This window comes from Rhinoraja longicauda, chromosome 21 (assembly GCF_053455715.1).
Source record: "Rhinoraja longicauda isolate Sanriku21f chromosome 21, sRhiLon1.1, whole genome shotgun sequence".
In the NCBI taxonomy this organism is placed as follows: domain Eukaryota; kingdom Metazoa; phylum Chordata; class Chondrichthyes; order Rajiformes; family Arhynchobatidae; genus Rhinoraja; species Rhinoraja longicauda.
Genome location: NC_135973.1, coordinates 12,108,334 through 12,132,138, shown reverse-complemented (window position 1 = coordinate 12,132,138; position 23,805 = coordinate 12,108,334). Strand labels below are relative to the sequence as shown.

The 23,805-nt window shown below is 40.6% G+C and overlaps 1 protein-coding gene across 2 annotated transcripts in view; it reads left to right on the top strand.

Moving 5' to 3' along the window:
- The first annotated feature begins 1,843 nt into the window (after positions 1–1,843).
- The window catches only part of LOC144603939 (BTB/POZ domain-containing protein KCTD5-like), a 48,437-nt gene continuing 26,475 nt past the window's right edge, over positions 1,844–23,805 (top strand). For both annotated transcript variants that reach the window (XM_078417782.1, XM_078417781.1), the window contains exons 1-3: positions 1,844–2,101; positions 22,763–22,871; positions 23,137–23,228. In XM_078417782.1, coding sequence (XP_078273908.1) covers positions 1,883–2,101; positions 22,763–22,871; positions 23,137–23,228 — 420 coding nt within the window. In that variant the 5' untranslated portion in view covers positions 1,844–1,882. The remainder of the gene's footprint in view (positions 2,102–22,762; positions 22,872–23,136; positions 23,229–23,805) is intronic.

Below are 23,805 nucleotides of genomic sequence, written 5' to 3'. Positions count from 1 at the left end.
GTGAGAAGTGATGATATGTTAGAAGAATCATCACAGGAGGTCATATGTATTGAACAAAATAACAAAAAAGCAGTATTTGCACTGCTGGGGGTAAACTAAGGATCCCTTAAAATCTGTCAAAACATTGGTGAAAATGTGTCAATGGATTTCTGCCAAATGCAAAAAGCAGCAGAGCAGAAATAATGGGGGATTTCAATTCACAGAATATTAACTGGAAAACAGTGGGTGCAAATGAGCACAGAATTTCTAAACTACATTCAGAAGAATTTTATACTCTGCATGGAGAAAAATTCTGCAAGAAATGTGGAGGTCAATGGGCCGATGTTGAAGTTAATATGAAATTTTGGAGGAATAAATATAAATAAAGGCAATAAAACCAGTATTAGGGGGTTTCGCATCTTTGAAATTGGTTACCAATCAGGCTCAGATGAAATATATCCCAGACTGTTAAAAAAGCATGGAAACAGTACTTGGGACAGGTCAGTGATATTTCAATCTCTGCTGTCCTCTGAACCTATTGTTTTGACAATAGCAGGGAAATGTGTCAAAGGCAAAAAAAGGGGGTGGTGCAGGAATAGGCCATTCAAGCCAGCACCGCCATTCAATGTGATCATGACTGATCATCCAAAATCAGTACCCCGTTCCTGCTTTTTCCCCATATCCCTTGATTGCGTTAGTCCGAAGAGCTAAATGTAAATCTCTCTTGAAAACACGGGAAGCATAAGGGATATTGAATAATATGCTCCTAATCAGAAGGGGCTGAGAAATAGAATTGAGGTATTTGGAGATGAGTTCAGTGGGGCAGGTGCAGGCAGAAACAATAGATCTGTCAGAGTTCTGCTTGTGGATTTTGGGAAGGAGATAGAAACAAGCAGTCTGAATAAGGGTCCCAATGTAAAACAGCACCTATCCATGTCCACAAGAGATGCTGCCTGACCATTGAGTTACTCCGGCAATGGGTGTTCAGTTTACACACTTTGAAAATGTCGAGATTACTGGATAAATGCGCAATATAAATGTAAACTGTTGTAAAATAGGCAAAAGATGGAAACACTCAGGCAGCATCTGTGGGGTGAGAAACAGGGTTAACTATTTGGGTTGACTGATTGCAGAATTTTCTCTTTTTATTTCAGATTTCCAGCATCTGTGGTTTTTACGATTTTCATGTACTACCTGGTTTTGTGCCCGGAGCCTGAGGTGCCAAACTCCAACTCCAAACATCTCAGATGTGGATGAATGGGGCAGCAGCGCGGAGTATGCCGGGAGGTGTGGCATGCGGCGCACTGCGTGATGGGAGCTGTGGCGTGTGGCAACCAAAGATACTAGAGGAACAAGATGGACCACTCCGTTGAAAATGCCTATACTGGTGGAGTGCGCAAAGGAGCGCAACGTCCGCCATTTTAGCAGGCAAAATGCTATGCCTCTCGCAGGTTATGCCTCTCGCAGTGCAATCAGTGTTTTGGAGGAACAGTATGTGTGATGATACCATTAAAATGCAGAATATATCTCATCTATCAATTCACAGATTTTTGGGGGTTTTTTCTTTTAAAATGTTTCTGCGGGTTTCTGCCTACTAAAATGGCGCCATGACATACTACGTTTTTTTCGGGTCGAGTGGCCTACCTTGGTCCTCTAGTATCTTTAGTGACAAGGCAGCGTGTTGGTGGAGTGGCGCGCTGCGTGCCGTGCCGTGCGGCGCGGCGGCCCGTTGGGGAGTGCGCGCTGCGTGCCGGGGGTGTGACGTAGTGCGTGCCGGGCGTGCAGCGTGTTGGGGAGTGGGCGTGCTGCGTGCGGGGAGGTGTGGCGTGCTGCGTGCCGGGAGGTGTGGCTGTGGTGGCTGGCTGGCAGGCGGGCGGTTGGCGGTTGGTGAACGTTCGCCAGTATGGCGGCGGGGAATGGGTCGCTCTCGGATTTCGCCGAGAGTTTCAGTGATTCGTTTTGTCCGAAATGCTCCGGCATGGAGTTGGCGGCCGCTGCCAAGTGGGTTCGACTGAACGTCGGCGGCACTCGGTTCCTGAGCACTCGGCAGACCCTGTGCCGTGATCCCAAGTCATTCCTGTACCGACTGTGCCAAGCCGACCCGGACCTGGACTCAGACAAGGTGCCGGGGAAGGGAAGGGAGGAACCGCAGTAGGGTGTGGGGACGCGGGGAGAGCGGCATAAAAATCTAGTGGGGAAAGTAGAAAGGCTGAAGGGGTTTGGGTGGGAGGCTGTGGGAGTAATTGGGACATTGTGTGTGCGAGGTGTGTTGGAGAGAGGAGGCGACAGGAATAGGTGAGGAATAGAGTCTGGGCAGAAGAGTGAAGGAGGTTGTCGGCTGCTGCAGTGAGGAGATGTATTCGCCTATTTATTTTTCAGCGTTGATATGAAGTATAATCATGTACAGTCGCATAATCTTTTTGTTCACGTATAGTCTTTGACTGGATAGTATGCAAACAAAAGCTTTTCACTACCTCGGTACATGTGACAATAACAAACTAAACCACAACGGGCAGGTGGTGATGGAGGTCGTGAGCATTGGGGTACAAAGGGGTATAATGTTTTCAGACAACAGTGGTGAGGGAATGGTTCTGTTGAGGGTTTCTGATCAAAAGGGAAGATTTTGAGCAATCACAGAGCAAAATCTGAAGTGTTTATTGAAGCACTTTTTATCTTTGCACTTGTGATGTACTAATTTAGCGTGCACTGGATAATTTAAAGTGCCCCTGTAACCTGTCTTATTGGCTTTACTTAAATTATAATAAATATTGGCATTTTGGCAGTAAGTATTAAAATATGAAGGAGGGGAGAGCTGTGAACCCGAGGATTACTACTTTTACAGCTGAGATACCCAGCTGTATTGGCGAACATAATGCTCAGTGGCACCTTCCCAATTTCTGTTGGTGAATGTTAGAACATGGTGGGAGCTGAGGGGAAAGTGGGGAGAATGGTTTTTAGGGCAAATGAGTAAGGAATTATTTTGTGAGTTGCCTTGGAACCATTGAATTGATGGGCTGAAATGGACACGGATGTCGTAAGAAGATATGGAAGCTAGCCCTAATATTCCCAAAGTTTCTAACCAAATATTATTTTTTATTTTTTTGACTGGATACAGAGGGCATGTATTTCCTAGTATTTATAAAGCCTGCATAGATACTACCAGTACTAAAATTTGTTTCATAAATTACATTTTATGCTTCTATAGGATGGAAATGGTACAGCTTAAGCAAATTTATTTTGAGACGAGCAGAAAGGGAACTGGTCTGCTTAGATTGCTGAGTGCTTTGTTTTATGTATAGTGGGGTGAAAGACATACTTTGATATTAATAAAGGGGATGTATATTTGAATCAGCAAGTTCAGGCTGTTGGCCCTGGGATATATTAAGTAATACAGATGGAAAGATCCTGCGATCACCCCTATGCCCTGCTTGGTAACTGAACTTGGATAAGATGCTGCTGAGTCGCTGCAGCCTGGAGTATTCCACTGTATCTATAGATGTGTCAGCAAGAGAAGGTGTGGGCTGAGCAAGGGCATTAGACTTGTTCTGATGTCTGTATGACAATCTGGCCTTGAAATAATAAAATATGAGAATAGGGTCCCATTATCAGGCAGTATCTCACTTGCTTTGATAGTAGTTTTCAGTTTCCATTTAGGTTGATTGTAAGCCATTCTCTAGTTTTCAACGGTTGCAGACTTGATCTTTTGCAATAGGAGCATGGTATCTTATTATATTAACGACACAAATTTAATGTGGCTTTTAAGTTTTAGCTCTAACTTAACCACTTCTTTTATTGTTGATATATCTGCTGAGAATAGCAACAGTGACTGGTGATGCAAAGTCCCCTTTTGGTGATGTGAACACTGAATGTTAGGTAGACAGTGTTTTATCTGGTCTCGTTGCTCTGAAAAATGCTGTAACACTAGGTACAATTAGTTCTGCTATAACAGGGTAATTGCATTCTTTGCGTTATAAAAAATTGTATCGTAAAAACGATTGTGTTGTAGAATCCTATTGCATAGAAATAGGCCCTTCGGCCCAACTTGCTCACACTGGCCAACATGTCCCATCTAAACTAGTCCCACCCACCTGCATTTGGCCCATATCCCTCTAAACCTGCCCTATCCGTTTAAATGTTGGGATGATACATGGCTTGACTATCTCCACCTGCAGCTCGTTTCAATAGACAATAGGTGCAGGAGTAGGCCATTCAGCCCTTCGAGCCAGCACCGCCATTTCATATACCCATCTTTCCCCCTTCACCTTAAATCTATATCCTCTGGTTCTTGATTCCCGTACTCTGTTCTTTTACCCGACCTACACCTTTATAAGATCACCCCTCATCCTCCTGCGTTCCAATACATTGAGTCCTAGCCTGCTCAACCTCTCCTGATAGCTCAGGCCCTCAAGTCCTGGTAACATTTGCGTAAAGTAATCTCTGCACCTTTTCAAGCTTGGCAACATCTTTCATGTAACATGGTTCCCAAAACTGAACAAAATATTCCAAATGTGGCCTCACTAACGTCTTACACAACTGCAGCATGACCTCCCAACTGCTAAATTCCATGCGGGGTAAGGGGTATTGGTGTTAGAAATGAAAAGATCATGAGATTAGGCCTATGCCATGCTTATTAACTGAACTTGGATACGGCGATGCAGATATTGCTGGAGTGAGGTGACTCTTTGCATGCTTGTCCTTCAGGGGGAAAACTGCTATCGACCGATACAAATGACCCACCCTTTTAAATCTCTCTTCTACCTGTAAATATACCTGTTGTTCTTGAGTTGGGCTCAATTGCATTTATATATATAGTATTTAATTTGATTGGATGGTATGCAAAAGAGCCTTTCACTGTACCTCAATACAGTGGCAATAATAAACCTAAACGTCGTCGCAGCCAAGAGTATTCCACTGTATCTACCAGACTCACAATAACAAACTTACTTTTCCCACCGGAATTTAAAAAATGATGGTCTTTTTAATAGCTGCAAGTTCAGTTTTGTTACTGAAAGCTAAAGCATTCTAAATGCTGCATGTTAGTATTAATAGAGCACTATTGCACAAGTGTCAATAGAAGAGCTGTGGTGAAACTGCGTGACTCTGATGTCAGGAAACAATGGTGTCTGATTACTGCAGGGAGGTTACATGGAAACAAGTTTATTTTTTCCCAAGACAGTTTTTATCTGCTTGTCGATTTCCAAAATAACTTTAAAGTGGTTCTCTCGTTCCTAATCGAAAGCGTGTTGTAACCAATTCAGCCTGTGTGGTGCAAATGGTGCTCCCCAATTCATCGATCCTGTTATGTTCAATTAGACATATGGAAAAAACATGTTCTAGCAGTACTACCCTGTACTGACAAACGTGTGAAAAAACCTTTGTAGCGGCAACTGGTTGGTGAGAGATGGAGTCGCATAATTTTGCAAGAGAATATTTTTAACTGGGAAAGAGCATAATTTGCTTAGTCTTTTAGCGGTGAAGATTGATCTGATGTCGGGTGCATCTTCTGAATAATTCTAGTTCAGGTAGTTGATTTTACTTTGCTTCTTATGAACAGATGCAAATGTTATTTGCTGCTGTCAGGAACCGGGGAATAGATCTCAGCTTTCTGAATCAGAATTCTCTGATCCACTCGGGCAAAGAGCGGAGCAGATTCCAGTAGGGCATTGATGAAACATCCCCAAGTTTAGTAGCCATGTGTGACTCCCTCACCATGAATGCAACCATTCTTTTTTTGTGGTATGGACACCCCAAACTCAGTACTGTAACCATATCATTACGATTATACTGTATTTACAGTTCTTGTTGATACTGTTTGATGGGTTTGGAAAATGTCTTGAGATGGAAAATATTCATATCTCAACTTCAACTGCCTACGTGGCAGTTTAGCCACCAGGGTGAACTGGTTTTTAGTTAATTTTCCTTCTCAGAATCTTTATTTTCATTTAACCAATTGCAGACAGCAACTTGTAAAGAGCTATTGTTTGCTATCTCTCATAAGGTTAGCTGTTTCCAAGTATTTCAGCACCAGTGATGCACTGCACATGTTGGTGCACCACTCTAACTTTCTGAACAGAGAGCTCTCTCTGCTCTCATTACATGGCATGGAAACTCTTCCCTGGCACCCACCTCAGCAACAACCTGAAATAAATTCAGAGAAATCTTGCCAAGAATGTACCAAGAACAATCTGGCCAAGAACTTCACATGCACTGATGTTCTTGTACTTCAACTGGAGCGATTTGTGTGTGTCGTTTCTAATGACACCTTTCTTGGTGTCGAGAGGGAAACTTTGAACTAAAACATATTCCCAATAGAGTGGCATGGTTATGGGGTAGGTTCCTGCAATGATTTGTAGTGGTAAAAACTTACAGGTTATTAGTTTCTGGAAGTGTTGGCTGTTCAATAATCATTATTTAAAAAGAAGTGAGGTTCTCCACAATATCCTGATGAGTACTTATCCCGGGACCAAGATTAATAAAGCAGATGATCTGGTTGCTAATCGAATTGCTAGTTAGTATAGCGATTTTATTTATCTTTTTGACTTGCCTTCTGAGTCCAAATGGTTGGTAGGCAAGTCCACAGGAAAGCCATCGTCATTTGTCCCAATCAATGGGTATCAAATTATTTTGATATCTGCAATGGGCTGAGCCCATTATGTGAGCAATAGTGAGTCAAACCCTTGTTTTCCTCTGGTTTAAAATTGGTTGGTTTATACCTCTATGCTACAGGCAATTGTTGAAGCACCAGAACTTCCTTGGATAATGTGACCCTGCCTGATTTAGTAGCAATGAACTAAACAAAGTCAACTAAAACAAGATAATATGGAGAACATGTGTAGGAAAGAACTGCAGATATTGGTTTAAATCGAAGGTAGACACAAAATGCTGGAGTAATTCAGCAGGACAGGCAGCATCTCTGGACAGAAGGAATGGGTGACGTTTCGGGTCAAGACCCTTCTTCAGATTGATCAACATTTGTTTCCATAATTTACTTGAGTCAGGCAACAAGTACTGAGTACTGTACTGTGTTTACAGATCTGTTATGTTGTTGCAAGTAAGAATTTCATTGTTTCGTTTCACCTTGACTCATGGTAGGCTGATCCAGAAGATTAAGATCATGGGTCGGTTATTCAGATTCAGAATTGGCTTATCCATAAGGACAGGGTAGTAGTTGGAATTGTGTTATTCTGGCTAGAAGTTTGTGACCAATGGTGTTCTGCAATGAGGTAAACTGAGACCTCTGTTTGTGATATATATAAACGACTTGGACTTGAATGTAGATGGGTTGTCAAGTAAGTTTGCAGATCACACCAACATTGATGGAACACATTCAGTGAGAAATAGCAGATGGAGTTTAATCAGACTAAGGGTGAAGACTTTAACAGCTGAATGTAAGGAAATAGTATAGAGTTAATGGTAAGGCTCTTAACAGCTTTGTTTTACAGAGGGTTCTTAAGGTCTAAGTCCTTCGCTATCTAAAAGTGGCCACATTAGTAGGCATATGGTATGTTTACCTTCATTGTTCGGGCATTGAGTCAGGAAGTCATGTTGTAACTTGTTAGGACTTTGGTTAGGCTGCATTTGAAGTATTGCATGCACCCCCATTATAGACAGGCTAAGGAGGATTTGGAGATGATGCAGAAGACGTTTACCAGAATCCTGACTACATTAGGGGGTATTACTAGGAGAGGCTGGACAGACTTGGATAGTTTTCTCTGGAGTATTGGAGTTGAGGGGAGACTTTGTAAAGCTATGTACAATTGATAGGCACAGATAAAGTAGATAGTCAAACCTTTTTCCCAGGTTGGAAATGTCAAAGATGGAGGGATAGCTTTAGGGTAAGGGAGGGAGGAGTTTAAAGGAGATGTGCAGGACAAGTATTTTTACACTGAATGATGAGTCCTTGAACATGTTGCCTGGGGTGGTAGAGGAAGCAGGTATGTTAGTGGCATTCAAGAGGCTTTTACATAGGCATATAAATATGCAGAGAATGAAGGGGTATGGAAGTAGTAGAGGCAGCGGAGATTAAGGAGGCATCGTGGTCGGCACAGACATTGTGAGCTGCAGGGACTATTTCTGCTCTGTTTTGTTCTATGTACATGTCCTTGGAGGGAAGCTTGCAGATAGGCTTGCTGCAATTATCCAAGGCAGTAGAGTTTCAGATTTGAGGTGAATTCAGTTATCCAGTTATGAGCCCCCTACGTGTGCAGGAAGCAAACCATATGTGCGTCATGTTGATCTGAAATTATCTCGGTAATGCACAGCTTCAGCTGTTTGTTACTTCATCAGACCTCACTGAAACACTATTGGATGTCCATGTGAACAGAACTGCAATTATAGACAATTTTCAACTATTACCTCGTTTTGATTTTGATTAGATATAATCAGGAGACCCGTATGAGACCTCCATCTGTTCATGCGAAGGTTAAATCAGCCCTCCAGGTATTGGACGATCTGCTTAGCACACTGGAGAGTTTGTTTTGAGCTACACCCAGCTGTTGCTTAGTGAAAGGTATCTTCTCCTGGGTGCTTGCTCTGCCTCTCAAGTAGGGTGCCTGTTGAGGAGATTAATTACTGCCAGCATTTTGGGAAACCAAACAGGAGGGCAATCGATGCTCATGGTGTTTGTGGCAGTACATTTGAGGAACAATAGTGCTGATCAGGTATTAGACCTGTTTATGATTCCGATTATTACTATTATTTATGTGACCGTGTATTCATATATTGTTAAATACGATAACGTTCCAAAGAAAAAAATCTTTAATTTCATTAGTTCCAGCGACATAACTGCAAAATCTGAATAATCAAGAAAAACAGATGGCAGATAGAAAGGACTGTGACAGACGGAGAGCTTCATAACCAACAGAATATAGACTGTCTGATTTTGGCATTTGAGTCTTGAGATAATCTGAACCAGTTTACTTTCTCATAAGATAGATACAAAATGCTGGAACAACTCAGCGGGACAGGCAACATCTCTGGAGGGAAGGAATGGGTGACGTTTCGGGTCGAGACCCTTCTTCAGACTGAAGAAGGGTCTCGACCTGAAACGTCGCCCATTCCTTCTCTCCAGAGTTGCTGCCTGTCCCACTGAGTTACTCCAGCATTTTGTGTTTTTCTTTGGTTTAAACCAGCATCTGCAGTTGTTTCCTACTTTCTCATATGTTGAGATTGTACACAGGCTTCAGTTTGGGGAAGGGATTTCTCAATTTTCATCTTTCCCTTTCATTCAGTGTACTGGAGAGTGTGCTGAAGTGTGTTATCCTGTGAAGAGTAAACAATGGAGCACGGGGGATGGAACACTGGTGCCAGTGATAGCATGACTTACTAACACTAATCCCAATTCATTATTAACAACAAAGTAGTCCTTTTCAGGGTAGCAGAGCTGCAGATTTTCATTTTGTAGATTGAGTCAATTATTGTTGAACATGGCTTCAGTCCATTCATATAGATTGAGTCTTGCTCCTTCAAGTGAAGCAGAGTGCGTATAAAGATCACAAGATTGTGTGCTTCTGCTGTCAATTTGCAATGTTCACGAGTGAATAAAGTATGAGGGCAGGAATAGTTGGTACCAATGGTAGGTGGACATGTTTGTGTAGCAAAGCAGCCTTTTGCTCAGGTCTTTATGGTTACCGTTGTCAGAAAAACAAGAAATGAAGAAAAGAACCTGCCTAGCTGAGCAGTAAAATTGTATGCTGACTCGTGGTGGAAATGGTAACACTATGGTAACCGCTCGTCTTCAGCAGTTTAAAAATATATAGCGTTCTTGTGAATGCTGCAAAAATGCATATGCAGAACATGTGAAGCATTGCTACATCAATCAGCAAATTTTTCAATGTTGGTTTTCAGACATTTTGGTCTCTTTATGTAGCCAAAGGTTAGGGAGTTAGCATGCAGATGAAGCAAGCAATTAAGGGATCAAATTGTATGAAGAATGGTTTGGGAACATGACTAAAAGGAAGTCTTGCAGTAATTTCACTTGGGTGCGGTCACACCTGGTGTGCTGCATACAAAGGATGTACTATAGGCAGATTCACAAGAAGCATTCGTGGATGAGAGTGCTCCCATGAGAGGAAAATGAGTAGAAGAAGCTTCTACTCCCTGGAGTTTAGCAGAAATTGAGGCATTCTCATTGAAACATATAAGATTTTGAAAGGGATTGGCAGAGTAGGTCTAGAGAGTTTATTTCCCCTCTTGAAGGTCGGGTGCACCGTCATTCTCAAAATGAGTTATAGTCTATTTTCCCTTTGACAAGGATAAATCTTTGTTGCTCTTTGGAATATTCTACTGAGAATCTGCAAATGCTTAATCATAAAGTGGATCTGAGGGGTAAGATCCATTGTTCTTGGATTACGAAAAATGGAATGATCTAGGTTGGGAGGGTGGAATTGTCAGGATCATATATATTGAATGGTGCAGCTGTATGGGCTATTCTTATTTCTTGTGTGGAAGTGAGTGGGAATGCTCTCAAGTGAGAGACACGAGGAAATGCAGATACTGGTTTGCAAAAAAAAATGTAGGAGTAGCTCAGCAGGTTGCATCCAAGAATTATTTTGGACACAAGTAATTATTTAAACAATCTTTACTTTCTAAAGCAAAAGATCATTTGTGGAAACTTTTAACGTTGTTGGAACAGATTACATATTACACATTAACGTATTACACCACCAATATGGTGGTGAATTAATTTTAATAGTTTACCGTCCATTTTAGTGTTGATTATTTAATCCACCATTGCTTTTTCCTCTTGTTTCTGTATATATATTGTTTTATGTCTTCATTAAATGTAAAGATAATTATTGTAAAGATAAGTAAAAAGATAAGGGAGATTTGGAGGTATGAAGGAAGTGACGGAACTTGTGTATTAAGTGAGAAAATGTTGAGGTGGTTGATCCACCATGATTTACTGTCTGGTGGAACAATCTTCATGGGTTCTCAAATTTACATGTCCTCAATGTTTTCTCTGTATTGATGGAACAGCTATCTTTTTAATCAGCCTATGGATAGATCAACAGGGAATGCAATCTTGCTGGCTCTCCGCTCTGCATTGGACCACTTGGACACTAAGAACACATACGTCAGCTGTTGATCATTGACTATAGCTCCACAATCAGCACCACCAACCCCTCTAAACCTTTCTACAAACTCGGAGACCTGGGTCTCTGCTGATCCATGTGCAATTGGATCCTCGATACAAACAATACAAACTGGCCACATTTCCTCCTTGGTAATCAACACATGAGCAGCTCAAGACTATGTCCTCAGTCCCCTGCTCTACTCTCTCTAAACCAGGGGTGTCAAACTCATTTTAGGTCACAGGCCAGAATGGGCAAAATGCGACTTCATGCGGGTGGATCAGTTGTGCACGCGCGAACGCATGCGCGTGTGCTCCCACAGCTTTTGTTGCCTTCGTTTTTTCAACCTGCTCTCATGTGTCTCAGTCTCTGCTATAACTAGAAAGTGTTTCACTTTATGAATTTTGTTTCTTATGATCGGATATGGGCGTAGCTTCCACTCACCTCCTGGAGCTGGGGAGTGGGGAGGTGACAGCTGCAGATCGGACTTGCATTTTTCTTCTGCGCAAAATTCATATTTCCTGCGAGTTTAAGCGGTCATGTAGCTCACTTTCTGTGTATAATCTAACAGCGCTGGCTTTCCCTCAAATCATCCCACTGGCCGGATTGGATCCCTTCGCGGGCCGGATGTGGCCTGCGGGCCGGTAGTTTAACCCCCCTGCTCGAAACCCATGACTGTGTAGCCAGACACAGCTCCAATGCCATCTTTAAATTTACAGATGATACCATCATTTTTGCACGAATAATGGGTAGCGATGTATCAGAGTACAAGCGTGCGATTGGTAGCCTGATTAAATGGTGCCAGTACAACCACCATGCTCTCAAATGTTAGCAAGACCAAGGAGTTATTTGTTGACTTAAGGTGTGGAAAGCCAGGCAACCATGAACCTGCCTTCATCGATGGAATGACTGTGGAGAGGGTCAATAGCTTCAAATTCCCCAGTGCATGTATCTAACGATCTGTCTTGGACCAGCACATTGATGCAAACACAAAGTAAGCTCATCAATACTTCTAGTCCTTAGAAGAATACGGAGATTTGGCATGTTGCCAAATACTCTATTAAACTTCTACAGGTGAGTGATAGGAAATGTACTGACTGGTTGAATCATGGCCAGGTTCAGTACCCTCAGAAACAAAAGAGGTTATATAAAGTGAATGACATTGCCCAGTGTACCACGGGTGCTGTCCTCTCCCCAACAAATGGATATATGGGACATGCTGCCTTAAAAAGGAAGTGATATCATCAAAAACCCACACAAAACTGGCCCGACTTTCATCTTGCTACCACTATCGGGAATAATGTACAGATCCTGAAAACAGTGACTTCCAAGTTCAAGAAAACTTCTTCCCAGCAGTCATCCGGCTTATGAACATTGCACAGCACTAACTACAACCCTACCTCACCAACCAAGATCTACCTCTGAGCTTTGATTTGGTTGCAATGCAGACTTCAATTTTTGTCCTATTATAGGCTACTTACCCAAATAATGTATTGCCTTTTTGATTATTGTTTAGTGTTTCTGTTATTTCATTAGTGCGCTGCAAAGGTCCAGCAAGTAAGAATTTCATTGTTTTGTTGCCAGTGTGCACGACAATTAAACACATTTGATGCTTGAGTTAATACTTCATTTGTTTGCTCAATCTTTTATTACTTGAACATTTTTAGTTTGATTAAAGTTGTCACCTATTGCATTGGTATTAAAGAGTTTCAAATGGTGTAAGTTTGCATTGGGATGAGGTGCTACAGCTTTCAAGTGTTTGTGAATCATGAAATTTTTGAGACTTCAGAACAAAAGTCAAACTTGTGTTTGGAGAGAGTATAATTGTAATGAGCTATTCTTTGTTTCCCTGGAGGTACTGTGCAAATTACAGTGGAAGTATGGCTTTGTGATTTGACTCTTGTTCTTATGAACAGTGAGATAATTGTTTTTATCCTTGATAATGAATTATTCTGATTGCTTAGGTACCTTTGGGTTAACAGGTCCACCAGTTTCCCTGAGTCGCAAGAGAATACTGAATGTAGGTGCAAAGGAAACTATTACAATTTTGTTACATTTTGTCACTGGAGGAGGGAAATCAGCAAAATCATTAAGGATTTAACAATCCATTTGTCCTCTCAAAGGAACTTTTAATATTGCACCCAATACAAGTTTAACTGAAGTGCAGTCAACAATGCATAAAATGCTGCAGTCAAAGTTCTACAGTGAGATAAATTGCAGTGTTATTTAATGTATTGGCGTATTTATTTTTTCCTTGGAGTGCAAGAGGCTGAGTGGTGATCTTATAGAGGTGTATAAGTATCAAGAGGGGAATAGATCGGGTCATCTTCCCAGAGTGAGGGAGTCAAAAACTAGAGGGCATAGGTTTAAGGTGAGAGGGAAAAAAATTAATAGGAACCTGAGGGTCAACGTTTTCTCACAGGGTGAGGCCATATGGAACAGGCTGCCAGAGGACGTTGTTGAGGCAGGTACAGTAACAAATAAAGGATATTTGGACAGGTGCATGGATAGGAAAGGTCTAGTGATATAGGGTCAGGTTTGGACAAATGGGACTAGTTTGCATTGGGCATCTTGATAGGTCTGCACAAGTTTGGCCATAAAGGGCCAGTTTTTGTGCTGTAGGAGTCCATGTTGACATTAGTAGAGACAAGTGGTAGCGAAATACTTGGAATAAAATGTACTGGGAGGAGTTGACTGTTAGATATGTTGGCTGTTCTTTTTTGAAAATTTCATGTCATGCAGTTGCCAGTTCAAATATTATTCTAGAGACTTAGTTACATCATTCCAATTGTAATTGGTGCTGAAGAGATACTGTAATATTGCAGGTGTCATTAAAAATATCCTGTTTTTTTATTTTATATCCCTTCTAGCAACATTTGGGGTTCTCCAAACAATTGTCAATTGATGTTTGAGCATTTGAGATTTTTAAAAATTATTTTTCTTTGTTAATTAAAGCTAGTAAGCAATACGAGGAAAAGCCAGGTATTTGGAGTGAGGTAGCTGATTAGTCGTGATCTTATTGAATACCACTTTTGGAACTGAGTTTTCATCCCCTGTTCCTTTATTCCTAACAACTTGCTTAACCTAGCTGGCTTTGAGTCAACAGTAAATTTGGATATCATCTGAGCTTTGTGTCAGCAATAAACTTGGATAATATCCAATTGTTCCTTTAATTTAAATAGATTGTGTATGGTTGGGACCATGGCACAGATTGTGTGTCAGTCTGCTAATTACAAACTGTCAATTTGAAAATGACCTGCTTATGCCTGCACATGCCTTTTATTTCTTGGCCAGTTATTGTTTGCTGTATGGATCGTGATGATCTTCCAACTACATCCAGTTCCACAAAAAAGTAGAGTTGCTAGAGGATCTCAGTGGGTCAAGCAGCATCTGTGGAGGGAAATGGAAGGTCAAATCCTCGGGTCGAGGCCCTTATCAGGACCAGTCCAGAATGATCTTTACCCAAAATGTCAACTGTCCATTTCTCTCTCGGGATGCTTCCTTATCCACTTAAGTTCCTCCATGGTCGTGGGCTTCCTAACAACATCATCTTTTTGAGCACAAATTCAGATGTGATCCTGCATTTTATCAAAAGATTCAGTCAGAAACTTATTTGGTGCAATCAGATGTACATTTTACTGATCTGCTGATGTGGTATTTAAGGTAGAGACGTTCTAAGTGGAGTAAAAATCACTGAAAATGCTTTCAACCATTTTCACTTTCCACTTTTTGACATACGATGCACTTACCATAAAAGCCACATCATAGTTTACAGTCTGGATAAGTCCATCAATGGATAGTTCTAATGTTACTCTGCATTATTCATATCGGTTCCATTATAGCTGCAGATTGTGGTTTATTGCAATTTGTTCTGTTACTCCTGATTCTTATGTTCTTCTACATAGGAACTCGCATGAAACCAGTGGGTGTGCACAGTGTTAAATTATCAGACAGCATGAATGCTAAAGTTCCGATTTGTCACATATCCCCATCCCACTAACCAACATTCACCTCACACCAAACACATAATTTGGCAGTGTGAGAATGTAACCATCTGAAAATTTAGTTGTCATACAACTGCTTGGGAATTTCTTTCAGGAAAAAATTGTTATCTGGGTGCCTCTGCTAACTCGAGCAACCAAGGCTTGTTCTTAATAATTGATGTTGCAATCAACAATTCTTGCATAATTAATGTTCCCAACTGAGTCTGAGACCTATTTTCCTCCCTGAAGAATGCAAACTGCATTACTTACATGGGAATACCAAAAGGTTGCTTTCTTTTCCTCCAAATTTGCTTCCTCATTGAGGCCATTTGTTATGCCCTGTTCCAGAGCATCAGCTGCACCCCTACCATGTAGTTCGCACAAAAAGCTCTCCACTCTGAAGCATCCTTAAAAAGATCATATTCCTTTCAATATGAAAAAGATGGAGCTGACAATGGCGATTAAGACTATTTGCAAACAGAATTTTTTGAAAACCAACCCAATTATTGATTCACTTTCTTCTTTGTCCAATTCCCTGTTTTAACCTGGTTTCAAAAGTCTAAACAAATTGCAAACATTACAGGAGCTTTCTCTCTCAAGAAATGGAAGGTGTGAACTCAAACAATGGAGACCAACATTATTGCAGCATTTTAAATATTTAACATAATAGTTTTATATTCTATAGAATAAATACTCAACATTTATCGAAATCCAATGATTAAGGCTATTTCAAGCCTTAAGTTTATGTGTTGTGTGACAAGCGTGAGGTGAATATCTTTTAGTTTCAAAAACAAATGTTATTATGTACAAGAATATGTACAAGAACTATAAAATAGCACAGGGCTTTCTTGCCGATCGTAGTGTCATCCCATCTGTACATTCATATTGTTGTCAATTCAATGCATCGTCCTGTCAAGTTAGTACATTCTTTGTACCAACAACACACGCAGCTTTTGTTGCTTTTCACTGTACCTTGGTACACGTGACAATAAACTGAACATTTCTTTTCAAGGGAAAGGAGTGGATTAAGCATTAGATTTTCATTCATCTCCTGCCTGTGATGGCTTAAAATGGAAATCTAGGAACAACTTTTATTTTGGCAGAGACTTGTAGAAATTAAACCTCATCTTATCAGACTTATTTCTCAAACCAAATGTCTTCTTTTAATTTTGCAAGATATAAAAGTTGTACTAAAGGCCAGATACTGATCACTGTGAGCTAACGTGTAAACAAAACTTGCAAAATGTCACGAGCATATAATGCTAACTTGTGGCTTTTAAACTTTTTGTTATGTTATAATGAACTAAGGCAAGCTAACTTTGCAAATGGCCTGTTGCACTGCAGGTGCCTGCATCAGCCAGTCTGTCTGTGCAGTCCATTCAGCTCGACATGATAAATCCTCGGCCTCATTATCATTTCTGGAATAGAGCCAATAAAGTAGTGCTGCTCTGCAAAAAAAGCCCAGGGGGCAAAAATAATTTGGAATGATTCAGACCCTGGTGAATACTAACAATTAACTGGTCCCCTGCCGGATTCAATCTGATCCCAATTCACTTCGAATATGCAAGACTAAAAACCTCACTGTACATTCACAAGGGACTGATCATGTATCCAAAATAAGCAGTAACCTGCTGCAACAATACGGCTGAACAGTGTTGACTCAGAGTTAAGTGATGGAAGTCAAGTTCAGAGAATCTGCATCTGAAACCTTAACTAAATCATACTCTGAAGGTATTGGCAGGTCTGAAAGTTGGTTTTGGATTTCTGTAATCATTGGAATTTGCTGTTTACTGTTGGATCTGGAAAGGAAGACTTGGAAAAATAATCACCACTTTTATTTCACAATTTCAACAAACATTCCACCTTTCTCTAGTAATTTCTGCTATCCATAAAGTGTTTACACCTCCTGCAAGCTGGTTGTTTGGTCCTTTACTTGTGCTGTTCTCCATGGCTTTATTATCCTTATGTTTATCCATTCATTCTACTTCCCATCCATTCCCATTCATTTTTCTTTTTTCCAAAACATTTCCACCGTCCCCACGTCCATCCCTACTGGGAGCTTCTGCAAAACATTTGCAGGATGTATTTTTCTAGGAAGTAAGTGAATTCTGTTGTGTTCAGGGTCAGGTGCCTACATTATTTAACCAGTTCTGCTTTTTATATTTTCTTCTCTCCCCTCATATTCTGATATTAAACTGAACAACACAACAGCACTATTTGGTTCTGTCCTCAAGGTTTATATGAAAAGTTGACCTTGTACTCCTCCACAGATGCTGTCTGCCCAGCATGGCTCCAATATTTTCAGGTTTGATTCACAGCCACATTCTCCTCAATGTCATTGTTGGCTGTGATGCCAGATTGTTAAGCTGGCCTCCTGCTTTATAAATGTCTGGCCAATTCCTAAGGCAGATTCCTAGCTTCTTGAAAGAAGTTACCTTATGTGACAGCAAATGACAGGACATTCCAGCCATTTTCATATACTAGGGAATTTACTGGTTTATTATTACACTACAAAAAGTATTGCCCATTCTCTGCTATTAATATTAAGAGCTGTAAAATAGTTTGTAAATTTGTGTTGGAAAGAGGTGGATTTTTAAAAAAAAGTTGTACCTTGGTATGAAGGTACAAATAGTGTGTTAATTAATTAATTCCTTCTAGTACTGTAATGCTTGGCTATTAGATCTGTTTAATCCTGTCTCCAATATTTTTCCTGTGACCGAAGATGGTCACAAAATGCTGGAGAGAAATTCATGTTTTTCCTGTTACTTAACGATAACATATTATCAGTTATCATCCATTTACAGCCCTAAATCAAATAGTTCTTGAGATTTTGATAAAAATTTTAACTAATTTAAAACTCTGGCCCTTGCCCATAGATCCTTTTCAGTGTCTATATCTAGCTTTAGCATGTCCCTTAGCATGTTGTCTTGGCCCTTTGAATGTGTTACCTTGTGGCCTTGCTCTGTGACACTAGTGAGTTTTGGTAATATGTATTTTGCTGCAATGGTTTTCCAGAAGCGACTGATACTTGTCTCCACGCGTGTCTCTGGGAACAGCGTATGCAGCACAGAATCCTCTGTTGTGCAATTTCTGACAGTGAATCTCAACAAATATTCTTGCATCGCTTTCAGTTCATTCCTTCAAAGGACCCAGGTAATGGTCTCACTTCCAGTGCAGCCATCACAAGGGTTGTGTGCAGTACCAATACTCCAACAATTAAAGATCTGATGGGGAAGGCCTTTTTCCCCGCCAATTAGTAATACAAACTGCAAGGTGCTTGCAGTGCTTGTTTGAAAGCTTTGCTGATTAGGCATCCTGCAAAAGAAACTGACAGTCTACTCTGGGAACAAACTAGATGCACTGTCTTTTTTTCCTGTAGAGTTCTGATAACACTTTTTTTCAGACCATTAACTAATTGATTTGTAATTAAATATATTCTTCTGGGTAAAGTCTCCTACTAGGGGCAGGTGGTGTGGAACAGGCTAATTAAATCAAACATTTTGATGGCCAGGTTCATCCTGTGTAAAGATGAGCATGAATAGAATCTCTACTTGTAATGACACTTGGTGTTTGCATTTTCATGGTCCATGCACAGCTTGATGCAGCCACCCATAGTTAGCCATAAGAGCAAGGGCCATGATGGTAGTTTTCTTTATTTTTCTGGAGGTTAATTCATCAAGGTTTTGCAAATTTGCTTTATTTTTGGCCTGCTGATGAAACAAAAAGTCTTGGCTGATTGCTACTGCACAGTTGTGGAATATGGCCGAACCTGTAGCAAATGCATCAACTCTGAGAGCCTCTCATTCCTGTGATTGACAGGGAGAGCTCTTACCCGTATACGAGATGTTTTCCACCTCCTGATGAGTAAATATGGCAAGCATCAGGTGCTGTTGTAGCTCAATTTGCCACTGGATAAGCTGATTGTGCTTCAGGCAAGAGGGACAAATAGATTTTTTTTAATGAAATGAGCAAAACTGACTTTTACAAAAAATTATGAAAATAAGTTTTGTTTTGCTATTTTTGTGAAAACCCATGAAATCATCAAGACCAGTTTCCTGCTTACTTCACAGTAAGACCTACCACCAACCATCTGGTTACATGCAACCACCTTGCTGTGCTTGCAGCAATACACTGAGTTAGTGTTAACTCTGTGGTTATGGAATGAGTCAGGGCAGCACGGTGACACTGCGGTAGAGTTGCTGCCTTCCACTGCCAGAGGCCAGTGTTCGATCCTGACTACGGTGCTGTCTGTACGGAGTTTGTACATTTTCCCTGTGACTGCGTGGATTTTCCCTGGGTGCTCCGGTTTCCTCCCACACTCCAAAAGACACGGGTTTGTAGGTCAATTGGCTTGGGTAAAAATTATAAATTGTCCCTAGTGTGTAAGATAGTGCTAGAGTACAGGGATCGCTGTTCGACGCAGACTTGGTGGGACGAGGGGCCTGTTTCTGCACTGCATCTCTAAACTAAATGAAGCATAGTACTACCAGGGACTGGGACTATTATTTTTCTTTTGGGATTTGACCAGACAGAGCATATTTGTGTTGAATATTTCTGCATCATGTGGTGGAATGGCCAATTAAGAAGGCAGCTAATATCGCTTGATTCCTATGGTCTGCCTATGTGCAGTCATACTCGGCACTAGTAGAGCGGTTTTGTTCCAACCATGACCTCGCTTTTTTAATATTGTACTTTAGATTATTATTGCTAGATTCCACAGGGATCCTAGAGGATATATGAATGCCAGAGGACAAAAGAATGAAAGCAATAATAGGAGAGAAAGCAGTCATGGTGAAAGTATGAGAATTTTTATCTTTTGTGACTAGGTTTTATAGATTATAATTTTTTTTAAATACTGGTAAACATTATGCACATATTTCTTCAACCATCTACCATCTACTAAGTATGTGTAGCGCTGATTTGGCAAACATGAGAGCAAGATTCCAGTAATGGCAAAGTGATGCAGCTGGTAGGCCTGCTGCCTCACAGTGCCAGAGATCTGGGTTTGATCCTGACCTTGGGTGCTGTTTGTGTGGAGTTTGTACACGTTCCCTGTGACCATGTGGGTTTCCTCCGGTACTCCAGTTTTCTACATTTCAAAGACATGCAGGTTTATGGGTCAGTTGGCCTCTGTCAATTGCCCCTGATTTATAGGGAATAGATACAAAAATGGGGTAACATAGAACTAATGTGAATTATGGTTGTCATGAACTCAGTGAATCGAAGGGCTTGTTTCCATGCAAAATCTAAAATTTAATTGAACAGAGCACCCACTTTTCAAATCAAAGCTCATTAACTTGATTCCAAAACTAAAATAACAGATGCTAGAAATCTCAAATAAAACACCACAGCAAGATACTGGCAGACAAAGCAATGTCCGCAAAGGGAAAAACAGAGCCTTCCTTAACACTTCAGAGCTCTTCTCTCCACAGATGTGACATGGTGTCCTATAATTCAATTTCAAGTGCCTTTAAAGTGTGTTTGGACGTCATGTTTTGATATTGGTGATGTTTCAGGCTGCCAGTGCAGACTGCATTCCTGTGCATAGGATCTTTAAAATGAACTCACTAGCTTCCCAAGACTGGAGACCTGCTTATTTTTTTAAAAAACCTATGGCCTTATGGGTCTGAAAATTACATGTAAGCAAAAAAAACCTTCTCCTTTGGTATATTTAATACAGTACTGGGTTATGTCCCCTATTTCTGTTCTCCCAGTATTCTTTCTATGGTGTGGATTATAATCCTGCTTAAAATAGTAGTAATGACTTTATTGTCACGTGTACCTATATGCAGTGAAATGGTTCATTTTGCATACAATCTATTTAAATCATCAAACCGTGCATAAGCACAATCATACACGTACATAAGGCAGCAACTGAGTAGATTTCCACTGAGGCAGTACATAAAGTTGCCATGTTTTTGGTGTCACCTTGTAGCTTTTAAGTATCATGTTCTTGAAGGTATCGGGTCTTATCTAGGCTTTACAGATCTGTTGTCCTGCTGGCGGCACAGGATCAGTAGGATAGTGGGAGAAATGGGTGTGCATCTAGGTGGGGCACCTGGAAAAGATTTGGGGGCGATTGGGTTGGTTAATTACGTGAAATTGAAAAATTCAATGTTCATACTGTTGGGTTGTAAGCACACAACCGCCCTTCTCTGCATCCATCTATCATTTGCCTAGCTTTGTTCCGGTCCTACCTCTCTTCCAGCTCTCTCACCCCTGCCATAATCAGTCTGAGAATGATCCTGACTTGAAACATCACCTATCCATGTTCTCCAGAGGTTTTCTGACTTCCTGACTTACTCCAGCATTTGACTTTTGTTCCTTTTCACACTTAGTCACTGACTGTCTTTTCAGTTTGGTGGAATTTTCATTCTTTGTAGCTAATAATTCCCGTTGTTTCTTTAATTTGGTAGCTAGATGTTGCAGTTGCCTCCTGGTTCACTTCATTCTCCCTTATCAGTGGAAAGATATTGCCACAGCTATCAGTTGGCTCCTGATTGCTGTAAGAGGTAACAAAATATAAACTAACATGAGGCATCGGATTCATGATACTGGTACTGTACAATATTAAATAGTTGTATATTCAATAACCAATAACACTACGCAACAACATTTCACTTTTTTAAAATTTACAACATCCAGCAGATGCAACAGATTGCAAAGACTGCATTTCAGACCTCATGCCTTCATGTTCTGTTTACATTCAGTGTTCGTTACATGAGCTTTATTTGAGTTGAGGCTCTGAGATAATACTGTATCCCACAAGGTGGACACAAAATGCTGGAGTACCTCAGCGGGACAGGCAGCACCTCTGGAGAAAAGGAATGGGTGACGTTTCGGGTCGAGACCCTTCTTCAGAGTGATCAGTCTGAAGAAGGGCCTCGACCCGAAACGTCACTGATTCCTTCTCTCCAGAGATGCTGCCTGTCCCGCTGAGTTACTCCAGCATTTTGTATCTACCTTCAATTGAAACCATCATTTGTAGTTCTTTCCTACACACCGTCTCCCACAATGGTGATCTCTGCCTGTCCTATTCATTATATCCTAACCTTCTTCCCTTCAGCATATTCCCTCAATTTTTTTCCAGAAATATATTGTTTTCTATCATCTGATATTTCTCATTGCAGCGAAATAAACAGATCAATACTGTGTGGTTTTGTTGATGAGCAGGTTGTTCCCCAGGAATGTTACCACTTGTTCAAGTACTGGCACACTTGATGTCAACAGAATGCCTTCTGTTCAGTGCTTGCATCTTGCAGTTTTAACAATTTCTTTGCAGCTGATTTTTGTAATTTCAGAAAGCCTACAGGCTTCCTTCTGTATCCATAATCTGAATCTTTAATTTTTTAATTATATAGTTATCCATTCAGATAAAAAATTTAAAAGCGCATATTCGAGCTTTTCCTTTTGATTTGAGATTTGAGCTGAACTGACTTTTACATTTAAAAGCTATTGCAACTGAAGGTTAAATTGCAATAGGTTGTTAGCAAGGTATTGTGCAGACTCTGGAACATAACTAAGTTGGTAAATTAAACATGTTGCGATTATGGATTATCCAGTCCACATTACTGAACTATACTATTTGAATGAGTGCTACATGGGAACAGAGGATGAATGGGTAGAAAGGTAAATAGTTTTTTTTTAATGAATTGGTCTACTGAAAAACATGTTTGAGTGTACTTATAAAGTATAATTTTTGTAACCAGATGATTGTTTGAAATGCAGGATGATACTGGTGCTTACCTAATAGACCGAGATCCCACCTATTTTGGCCCAGTCCTGAACTATCTGCGACATGGGAAGCTGGTTATTAATAAGGATTTAGCAGAGGAAGGCAAGTCATCACCATCTTTTGTTTATTTTTATTATGTTCCTTGATTTTAAAAACAAAAGTTTTTTGATTGCCGAGCTCATTCTATTTTGTATTGTATGTAATTTGATTCTGTCTCTCTTACTCTCACATACTTTGCGTGTCAGTAAAAGGCAGTATTTAAAACTCTCGTCAAAGGCAGAGAACTGAGTTGCGATTATCAGGAACTTTTTAAACTCTCTGCAGGTTTATAGCTTAAAGTACTTCATTGGTGATTTGTTCCTTTTAGGTGTACTGGAGGAAGCAGAGTTTTACAACATCACATCACTAATAAAGTTAGTGAAAGACAGGATAGGAGAAAGAGACACCAAAACATTACAGGTGAGTGAAAAGAGACCTCCAAATATGTGCAATTATCCTTGAGGATTGGTGGGGAGAGGCTGCAAGCAAGATATCCATGGTTAAAGAAAGACACAATCGGGTAGTAATTTTCATGCCTGCTTCTGGTATCCAAAGGTATATTATAACTGCATTGTGGATTGGAGACCCACACCTGACACTTAAAAACACTACCCAGTTATCTTGGCCAGTATAAGACTCTCAAGTACCATAGCCAAAAATAAAGATTCTGCCGTTATCCTTGCTGTGTACAAAATGACTCGGGTAAAGAATAGCCAGTGCTCTCAAAAGATGGTCATTATCAATGAATTGAAACCACGTAGGAAGGCTTTAGAAACGCAGAAAGATATAACAGTGAGCAGAAAAAAAGCATAATAGCAGAAGCTATGTAGAGATCAAATAGTTTTATTTGGTATTACAACCCTCGAGAGTGAAGAGTAGACACAATGCTGGAGTAACTCAGCGGGACAGGCAGCATCTCTGGAGAGAAGGAATGGGTGACATTTCTGGTCAAGACCCTTCAGTCTGAAGAAGGGTCTCGACCCGAATTGTCACCCAT